General features: G+C 40.5%; 1 protein-coding gene across 1 annotated transcript in view; it reads left to right on the plus strand.

The window, feature by feature from the left end:
• Positions 1-8895, plus strand: part of PITHD1 (PITH domain containing 1) — a 32597-nt gene extending 23702 nt beyond the window's left edge. Inside the window, exons 5-6 of the mRNA XM_089676696.1 lie at positions 6122-6230; positions 8690-8895. Coding sequence (XP_089532822.1) covers positions 6122-6230; positions 8690-8791 — 211 coding nt within the window. The 3' untranslated portion in view covers positions 8792-8895. The remainder of the gene's footprint in view (positions 1-6121; positions 6231-8689) is intronic.
• The last annotated feature ends 456 nt before the right edge of the window (positions 8896-9351 follow it).

Genomic DNA, 9351 nt, shown 5'->3' on the forward strand with positions numbered 1-9351 from the left:
TTCTGCAGCTTAGTTTGGAGGATCCCATACCTCTTGTAGTAACTCCAGATCTTCTGCCTCAGTGTCAGTTCCTGCACCCAACATCGGAGAGGCTACAACTTATGGCTTGGAAGCTGAAAGTCAAAGGTTCTTAAAGCATGGCTGTTCTCAAGAGGTGATGGAAATTCTGCTCCAAGCTAGGAAAAGCACCACAAACCACATGTATCCGAAGATATAGCAAAGCTTCTTGGTTGCTCAACTGCAGTCTTTGAATTCCTCAACCTCCAAGGTGCCACAAATTCTTCAAATGGGGCTCAATAAAGGCCTAAGTGCAAGTACCTTGAAGGTCAAAGTTTCAGCTTTCTCTGCCATGACAGGAATAAAGTGGGCCATGAATCAGACCACCAAGATAGCCCATATATCCCACTTGGGATTTGGCAATAGTCTTGGAGGCCTTATCACGTACCCCTTTTTCATCCGTTGGAGTCAGCCTCATTGTGGGACTTAACCTTGAAGATGTGCTTCCTCATTGCCATAACTTCAGCAAAAAGAGTTTCAGAGATGTAAGCACTGATAGGATCAATTTCTGTCTGTAGCCTGACATGTTCTCACTCATCTCTACCACCGGATCCGGGAGAAATAAAGCTCCAGACACTGAAGTGTAAAAGCAGTATTTCTTAAAGTTTAATAAAAAGCAAGAGATGATATACAGAACTCAACAGGCATTGCTTAATCAGAATAACCAATGAAACCTTACATTCTTATCAGGATAGTTACAGGAGAAGTAGAAACTGCAAAAGCAGTATAAAACCATATAAGGTGCATTCGTTTGCAGAGAAATGAAAGCAATTCCTGAGAAATGAAACTAAAGCGGTTACATCTGTGAATGGAGGCATTATACAAAATGTTTGCCAGTTAAAAGATGTATCTCCTTACAAGCACTAGTCATCAAAGAACCTCATCTCATCTTTTATCCTGGCATCTTTTATCCTCGGACCATTTAATTCCTAAGGTAGCCATTTTGTTCCACTTTAATCAAGAGATTATACTGCCATAGTTTCTTAGCAAACAAGGGATGTAACATTATGTGGCGTACAATCTCCTGGTAATCCTCAGTCTCAAAAGGGGGCAAGTGGCATCATCTTGAACTATAGCGTCATGGCTCATGTGACGGACGCAAGATCGCTGCCACCAATATGTGACGATCCCACCATCGCTGTCACCAGTATGTGACGAACGAGGCGTCAGACCCCAGCCCTTGTCACCAAACTCGTGACCAAAGGACTGGCCAATCTAAAACCGCGATGTCACATGCATAACAATGCCACACCCAGCTGCTCCCTGCACAACGATTTTCCAGCTAATTGGACCACAATCTATGTACCGGCAGCGTGAGCGATTGTCAGGTTAATTACGCAATTAACCCTTCACACTGCCACCACCTCCTTTTTGTACAGAGTAGGAGGAAGCTCGGCGATATCAGTTATAACACTATAATGGTTGAGATAATCGTCTGTATAACACGGTCACCGCAGGCCGGTTATACAGAGGGTTAAACAAACACAGTAGCGCTCTTTTTAGAGGCAGCTAAAGAAACAGTTCAACACTTTCAGAAGGAAAGATTTATTACTAAAAGGTCAAACGGTACAATAAAAATATTTACAGAAAAAAGATGTAACATATATATATATATATATATATATATATATATATACACATATACACATACAGAGAACAGCACAGCAAAGAGAAAACAGGAGGAGGTTAAAGGGTTAAAGTACTTGCCCATCAGTCTTGGGTTTGCAGATCAAGTTTCAGAGCGAAAGGGTACGGTTCTCCCCAGGTGGTTCTGATGTTAAAATGGGAGACTTCTTCAACTTACTTTTCTTAGGCCTGACAACCCAATTTGTAGTTCCCCAGCAGGGGGTGTCTCTGAAGTCAAGGACCAATACCTTGTTTAGGGAGGGATCGTCTGGGCCTAAACTAGAGCCAAAATCTCTTATAGTTCATACTTTGGCTCATAACTTTACATATGCATAAGTGACACTCCACCCGCGAGTAGATTATTATGCGGACACGTCTGAGGAATGATTAGATATTAAATATGAAATTCTACACTGAATGGTTCATGAGATCTACTTTTCTGCTTTCCTATGTATTCTAACCACGGAGAGTGACCTATCAAAATGTTCGTCTCCTCTTGGCCAATCGGACGATATGCCTGGTTTTTATGTAAGTCTCTCATATTCCAAGATACGAGACATAGGGTAAAATGGATTTTTAAAAAGGTTATCTGGTTCAATGTCTTTTGAACTCCTGGGAACTCTGCATTATCTTTTCACGAGGTGTTAAATGGCACAGGTTCTTTGGACAGGGAGGCCCTAGCTCCCTTGGGGATTATATAGCTCCTAGCCCCCTGCGACACTCCTAACACACACACACACACACACACACACACACACTGCCTCTCAGAGAGGGGAGGGGAAAATATGTTTGTCAGGATGTTTAACCCCTTTGCCAAGATGGAGGTTGAAGCCAAAATGGTTGAACCGTGTCCATCTCTGGGTGTACGCCTGCCACAGCTCATAAAAGCTATAAAGAAGGCCTACTGAGCACAACAACTTCCAGTTCCTGAGGGCTTGAAGGCACATTCCACAAGGGCAGTGACAACCTCCTGGGCAGCGTACTGCAAAGTATCTCCTGAGACGATATGTTAAGCGGCAACTTGGTTGGACAGTGCACATTCATTTTGCACTACTGTTAAATTCGGTGCAGCTGACGATATTAGAGTTTGGCAGATCTGTTATTCAAACAGGTCACGCTGGTTTCGGTTAATAAATTTGAGTAGTTCTTGCATTCACCCGACTGTTGAGTTATTTCCCAGTGTATGCTGCCGTGAAGCGCCAGGAAAACAAAAAATTGTCACCTTTCCATAATTTTCTTCTCCTGGTGCATCTTCATGGCAGCATACAGGTGTCCACCCTTGAGGTGATAGTTACAAATAATGCTGTGGTGTGTCCCGGCTAAAGAACTTATAGATAACTGGTTCTATCAGGTTGTGGGGGGCGCAGCAACAACCCAGTGTATGCTGACATGAAGATGCACCAGGAAAGGAAAATTATGGAAATGTGAGTATATATTTTTGTTTTATTGAATATTTTGTAACTTATGGGAAACGGGTTTGGTTCTGCTCTAAAGCTTGTGATGAATGCTTTAAAAATTCAACTCCGTTTTATTACCACCTTGTATTTATTTTTATTGCTTTCTTCATTTTGTTTTTCATATCCACTCCTTTTTTTTTTTTTTTTTCATACGTTCATTACAGTAGGCCTGCCCAGACAAATCTTTTTTAGCAGCCAGCTCCAAAAGTTAGGATTCAGCAAAAATGTGACTTTGGTCTGACTATATCTTTCTGTATGTGCACGGTGATTATAAGGTTAGCAGCATTACACAACAGAAACTGTATATACAGTGGGGCAAAAAAGTATTTAGTCAGCCACCAATTGTGCAAGTTCTCCCACTTAAAAAGATGAGAGAGGCCTGTAATTGGCATCATAGGTAGACCTCAACTATGAGAGACAAAATGAGAAAAAAAATCCAGACAATCACATTGGCTGATTTGGAAAGAATTTATTTGCAAATTATGGTGGAAAATAAGTATTTGGTCAATATCAAAAGTTCATCTGAATACTTTGTTATATATCCTTTGTTGGCAATGACAGAGGTCAAACATTTCCTGTAAGTCTTCACAAGGTTGGCACACACTGTTGCTGGTATGTTGGCCCATTCCTCCAAGCAGATCTCCTCTAGAGCAGTGATGTTTTGGGGCTGTCGCTGGGCAACAAGGACTTTCAACTCCCTCCAAAGGTTTTCTATGGGGTTGAGATCTGGAGACTGGCTAGGCCACTCCAGGACCTTGAAATGCTTCTTACGAAGCCACTCCTTCATTGCCCAGGAGGTATGTTTGGGATCATTGTCATGTTGGAAGACCCAGCCACGTTTCATCTTCAATGCCCTTGCTGATGGAAGGAGGTTTGCACTCAAAATCTCACGATACATGGCCCCATTCATTCTGTCCTGTACATGGACCAGTTGTCCTGGTCCCTTTGCGGAGAATCAGCCCCAAAGCATGATGTTGCCACCCCCATGCTTCACAGTAGGTATGGTGTTTTTTGGATGCAACTCAGCATTCTCTCTCCTCCAAACACGACGAGTTGTGTTTCTACCAAACCGTTCTATTTTGGTTTCATCTGACCATATGACATTCTCCCAATCCTCTTCTGGATCATCCAAATGCTCTCTAGCAAACTTCAGACGGGCCCGGACATGTACTGGCTTAAGCAGGGGAACACGTCTGGCACTGCAGGATCTGAGTCCCTGGCGGCGTAGTGTGTTACTGATGGTAGCCTTTGTTACGTTGGTCCCAGCTCTCTGCAGGTCATTCACTAGGTCCCCCCGTGTGGTCCTGGGATTTTTGCTCACCGTTCTTGTGATCATTTTGACCCCACGGGGTGAGATCTTGCGTGGAGCCCCAGATCGAGGGAGATTATCAGTGGTCTTGTATGACTTCCATTTTCTAATTATTGCTCCCACAGTTGATTTGTTCACACCAAGCTGCTTGCCTATTGCAGATTCAGTCTTCCCAGCCTGGTGCAGGTCTACAATTTTGTTTCTGGTGTCCTTCGACAGCTCTTTTGTCTTAGGATGCTATGGTCTCGGGGTAAGCGGCGTTATGCATGACGTGTTGGTCTGGGGATTCGTCCGCCACGCACATCACGTCAGGCATCATACCGCTGAGTGAATGTATTTATCGTATGCTTGGAACTATATTGCAATGTGGTGCGCTGCGTCGCAGTATAGGGTGAGATGTACCCCGATAACGAGTATCATGTTTTTTTTATATTTATGTAATAAAGTGTCTTTTTCAATCAAAAAAAAAAAATAGTGGAGTTTGGAGTGTGACTGTTTGAGGTTGTGGACAGGTGTCTTTTATACTGATAACAAGTTCAAACAGGTGCCATTGATACAGGTAATGAGTGCAGGACAGAGGAGCCTCTTAAAGAAGAAGGTACAGGTCTGTGAGAGCCAGAAATCTTGCTTGTTTGTAGGTGACCAAATACTTATTTTCCACCATAATTTGCAAATAAATTCTTTCCAAATCAGCCAATGTGATTTTCTGGATTTTTTTTTATCATTTTGTCTCTCATAGTTGAGGTCTACCTATGATGCCAATTACAGGCCTCTCTCATCTTTTTAAGTGGGAGAACTTGCACAATTGGTGGCTGACTAAATACTTTTTTGCCCCACTGTACATCAAATATGATAAACAGCTGCACAATGTAACAGCCCACGGCATTCAATTAACTGTGCATTGTAACTGTCCAAAGCATTCAAGTGTAACTTTTTGCAGTGATTAAAAGTAACCATCAATATATGTTTATCTTTAAAAAATGTCTCACCATTTTGATAGTTTCTTTGAATTAGGATTATACACATGACTTTGTAGGCAGTTTTTATTGTTCAAAATACTGTGTTCACCAATAAACTATAGGAACAGTTTTGGAACAATTCATTTAAAAAGTCTATTACTGTATGTAGCAGCAAACAAGCCTTGAGATATTTTAACCTTTTTTTTACGACAGGCTGTTTGCACATCTACTGTAGTTTATACTAATAACAAAGATCTGCCAGCACAGTTAGCACAGGGTAAGTTATGGTAAACATAACTTCCCAGCCCCTCTTTAACATTACATAGAAAGCAAGTAAAGTAAAAGAGTAAGCAACTATTCTAAATATTTTTATTATCTATAAGTTATGTTATCTGGATGAGAAATGCAGTTTAAGGGTAAATTCAGCCAGGTTCTGGGTGCAAAGGGCTTCCAAAATCTGTGTTTAGGCAACCATTTGGCTCATGCTGCTGTCACTATCTACTGCAAGAAAATATATATGAGAGTCAGATTACTCCATGTGATCATTTTTACTTTGTCAGTGTTAGAAATATCTAAATTTGAAGTGCTCATATCTCACCTATTGTATTATTTTCTTCTGTGTTAAAAGACATCCCTCTAATATGAGAACATTTCTAAGTACAGTCAGAGTACCTATTTACAACTTTCTCTTTTTTTTTTTTTTTTTTTTACAGAATATCCCGTTTTTCAAATGTATCTCATTTGTCTATCCATATCTCTAAAAATTTTGGGGCTGAAAACTCAAAGATTTTCTATATTGGCCTAAGAGGAGAATGGACAGAGGTAAACAATTTGTATGCATTTACCAACATTTGTGGGGAAATCCTGGAATAGATTAGGCTTCACATTAAACAGTTGAAATCACACATTGCCTCCCACATTCATGAATTTTCTAGGAAATCAGGGACTGCTAGCAAATACTTCTTTTTTTAATTTAGTGCTGGAAGACCTGGGGATTTTTTACTACTTTTGTAGGATCAGAATTGATGAGTTGGCAGTAGCTTTCTTTTAATTGCCTACATACAAAAAAACAGAGGTTGATTGGTTGTTCTGGACTTTTCATTGTTGTGGTTTTCAGATCTTTATTTTTAGTCACATGACTGTAACTTTCATTTCAAAAAGTTTTTATTCAAAGGCAGTAGTTCAAACTACATATAGAAACTGCATTGAATGTAAATTTACAAGTATAGTAATCAGCAACAGGAAACAATATATAAGGAAATACAAAGAAACACAATGTACATCAATCTCCTTAGGCCCCACATAATTAGGCTTGAGGGTTAAAGTGGTTCTAAAGTCAAAAGTTTTTCACCTTAAAGAAATAGGATGGCCAAAGCTGTTTTTCTACTTTTCCTGTGGGTCACAGGAGTGCACTTCACTCTGCACTCCTGTGACCTGTTTTCAGCTGTCAGCAGGCTAAAGTCTGGTCACTAAGCTGGTCCAGACTCTGGAAAAATCCCGACTTTAATGTCAGGATCCACCCAGCTGCCTGACCAGCAAGCAGCTGTCTCAGCCTCTCAGTTCATCACTGAGAGCCTGAGCCAGCTGCTCCTGCTCCAAAGCCCAACACTCCAGTGAGCACTGGAGGGGCAGAGCAGAGAGCTGGTGACTAACAGTCAAATGGCTCTCTGCTCACTGAAGACCGAGAACTGAGCGATCAGTGGTCTTTGATTGCTCACTTCTCGGTGCACTTAGTGGAGGATAGATGCTGCGTCCACCTGGGTGAGTATGTGTGTCATATCCTGAACTTCTTTTTTAAAGAATAAGTTCACCTTTTTTAAAAAAAAAATAATAATAATAAATGCACATGTTTTCGCAGGTAAAAAAAAGGTGCATTTATTTATTTGCAGATCGTGGATGCTATGTAGGACTCTTGCAGACAGTCTGTGTAAGATGTCTGCTTGCACCTTGTATTAGCTGTATTGGCAGGCAATTACACACTGACCGGATGACTCAATGAACTACGTAGAGCCCTCAACAGAGCCCTGGTAGTTCATTGAGAAGTACAAGCCATCAGCCATAAAGGCTGTCGGTACTTTCACATTCACAGAATGAATAACGTGGCTGGGTGGGTCGGGCCCTACACGGTTGTGTTTTTTTTTTAAATTTTGACAGTGAGTGGGGGGGAGAAGATCCCCCACTTGTTGTCAAAACAGGGGAGGGGGGTGCAGGGGCAACTGCACCTGGATAATTATGCTGGTCTTTTAGGAATTTGAAAAATAACTAATTTACCTTGTCTAAATAGCCTGTTATAACCTTTCGTTAACACAGCATTTTTCAGTACCCAAAACAAAACTGTACCCAAATTAATTTTATACAATTTTTTTTTTTTCAGACAGACCATTCTTTTGGTGGTATACTGTATAATAACAACCAGGATTTTTTATTTTATGTCGTAAATGGGGGAGAAAATACCAAAATTATTTTCTGTTCTAAAACATAGCAAAGAAAAATGCCAGTATGAAAACCCCTGAAATGAACCTTTTGGAAAGTAAACACTCCAAGGTGATCTCAATTTTTTGCTACAATTTTTGGAAAATGAAGAAATATGCTGATATTGAGGAGGTTAAAACATTGAGCTTGGTAATGATGCGATAGATAATTTTTTGTATGGGGGATAGATGAAGGTGTTAATATACAGGTCACATACGGCTCTGTTAGAAGGGGAAGGATCAACCACGTAAACAGTAGCACGTGATCACTATGATTTGGTCATCACAGTGATCACAAAGTACCAGTTGGCTTGGTGCACTGTTTTAGGCTGGGCCATATATTATACAATTTTCTTGAGAATTTTGCTTTAGATTTACCAAAAACCATATAATAGGAGGTCAAACCTAAACACTTTCAATTGTATCCAATTAGACAGGCCCTTGCACTACACAGTTGAAGGTAAATCTAAAGGAAATTGGGCAGAAATTGAACAGAAAATTGTATATTGTATGGCCCAGCTTTCGTGTACACAGTTATTAGTGGGTGCAACAGCTGCCTGATGGCTGTTTGTCTAGTGCTGTTTATAATTGGCACTGGGTAAATAACTGTTCTCCAATCTGCCAGGTACACCCATAAGGCGTAGCATGACTGCAATGTTCATTCTTATTGGACTGGATAAAAATAACTGCCACTTTCTTTTAAATAGGATTCCTAATCCTGGTGCATTAGCTTTGTGGATTGAGTCTATCATAATTCGTTGGATAGATAAAACATGTTTGAATACAAGTGTCTTTTTGTTTACGTTGCAGGCTCATCGACACGAAGTGACCATCTGTAACTATGAGTCTGCAGCTAATCCAGCAGATCATAAAGTAACACAAATCAATCCTCAGTCGCATTTTATTTCCTAATGTCATAATAATGTTTCTTGGCTTAACAAGATAGCTTTTTATTTTCACATGATTTATGCTGTTTATGAACTTGTTCAAATAAAAATGCCTCATCCTAATGCAAATACCTCATCTCAATACAATGTATGTGTCCTTATGTTTATTATTTATGACAGGAATTTATAGAACACCAACAATTTACGCAGCGCCTTGCATACTGCTCACACAAGTCCGTGCCATTAAGGAGCGTAAACGTAAAACCTCCTACCTCACATACACATACTAGGGCCAATTTAGACAGGAGACAATTAACCTACCAGAATGTCTTTGGAGAGTGGTAGGAAACCCACCCAGGCACAGGGAGAACATTTAAACTCCAGGCAGGTAGTATCCTGATTGGGATTCATACCTGACCTTGACATGACCCTTAGTGCTGCAAGGCAGAAGTGCTAACCACTAAGCCACTGTTCTGGTTATAATTATTATTATTATACAGGATTTTTATTATGGTGCCAACAGTTTGCTCAGCACTTTACAATATAACGGGAGACAATACAGCAACAATACAGTCCAATACAAGA

Source organism: Staurois parvus, unplaced genomic scaffold (genome assembly GCF_062004578.1).
Source record: "Staurois parvus isolate SC_StPar_1 unplaced genomic scaffold, SC_StPar_1.0 ptg000172l, whole genome shotgun sequence".
Classification (NCBI taxonomy): domain Eukaryota; kingdom Metazoa; phylum Chordata; class Amphibia; order Anura; family Ranidae; genus Staurois; species Staurois parvus.